This window comes from Bison bison, unplaced genomic scaffold (genome assembly GCF_000754665.1).
Source record: "Bison bison bison isolate TAMUID 2011002044 unplaced genomic scaffold, Bison_UMD1.0 scf7180017864239, whole genome shotgun sequence".
NCBI lineage: Eukaryota > Metazoa > Chordata > Mammalia > Artiodactyla > Bovidae > Bison > Bison bison.
The window spans coordinates 2,953,450-2,954,621 of record NW_011494811.1 but is presented as its reverse complement, the minus strand read 5'-3'; the positions used below and the strand labels follow the sequence as shown (position 1 = coordinate 2,954,621).

At 55.5% G+C, this 1,172-nt stretch overlaps 1 protein-coding gene across 1 annotated transcript in view; it reads right to left on the bottom strand.

Moving 5' to 3' along the window:
* The window catches only part of ZFP36L1 (ZFP36 ring finger protein-like 1), a 7,105-nt gene that overhangs the window by 589 nt on the left and 5,344 nt on the right, over positions 1–1,172 (bottom strand). The window contains exon 3 of the mRNA XM_010846821.1: positions 4–273. Within this exon, the coding sequence (XP_010845123.1) occupies positions 4–273 (270 nt within the window). The remainder of the gene's footprint in view (positions 1–3; positions 274–1,172) is intronic.

Sequence of the window (1,172 nt, the reverse complement as noted above, 5' to 3'; positions counted from 1 at the left end):
GACCTGGCCGCTTCCCGGCTGCTTCTGGGGGGGCAGCAGCCGCTCGCCCCCTTCTGAGAAAGAGCGGTCTCGGAAGCGGCTGTCCCGAGAGCTCAGAGCTGGGGCTGGCTCACCCTTGAGGCTACTGAGGAGCTGGTTCTGGTGGAATTTGGAGCTGGGCAGAGTGACCGAGTGCCTCCGGGGGAAGCCCCCTCCGGCAGGGGTGCCCACTGCCTTCCTGTCCAGCAGGCAACCCCCGGCACTGGGAGTACTGTAGTTGAGCATCTTGTTACCCTGAAGGGGAAAGAGAGGAGACTGTGGTTAGCAGCAAAGGCCATCCACCAGGCCCAAGAAGGGTACCCTCTACGGGCAGCCCCCCTCCACAATCAGAAATGTTCCCTCTCTCTCAAAGGAACTCATCATCCCCACCTCTGCCCTGGCAAGCCCCCTCCTCCTCTTTCTCCCATTCCACCAGCCAAGAGGGTTTACTTTGGTCCCAGGCAGAAGAAACCACAAAAATCCTGGCCTGTGTGAGAAATTGTTTTACACACGCACCTACTCCATGCCGATCCCTGGATCCCTGGAATGCACTGTCATATCCTGTCCCTAAAGCTACCACTTTCATCCAGAAAATCCAACTTCACCTTCCTCAGTTCAAAATCTCACACACAACTCACAAACTCTCATTTCCCACCCTCCTAACAAAAAAAGGTAAACCGCAGGAGACTATGGGCTAGGCCTCCTTTCAATCAGTCCCTGCTTAACTGACTATCCCCGCCCCAAACACACACATACACACAAACACACAGCCTGGCCGGACTCTCAACTTCCTCCTTCAGAAGCGATCTATTGCTTTGGCGACAGGTTTCCAGACTGCCTTCACTTTACCTAGCTGCTGAGAGGGGAGAGGGAGGGGCTAGAGGAGAAATCCCTAATGGGGGTGGGGGGCTACGGGGAGAGGGATGTGATCCCTGAATACAAAACTCCCATGGTCCCAGAAGGGGAGCCTTCTACAATGATCTCTCCCACCATTCACTGCGCACCCCACCCCCTCCGCTGAGAGGATGCCTTTGCAGTCAAGTCTCCTGGCTGCAAGAGCAGGCTTGGATAAGAGCGCCAGTGTTTAATCTTTAACGCAAAGCTGCAGGTGGGAAGGAAAAGTAAAGCACCAAATCCACCCAGCCTCATCCCAG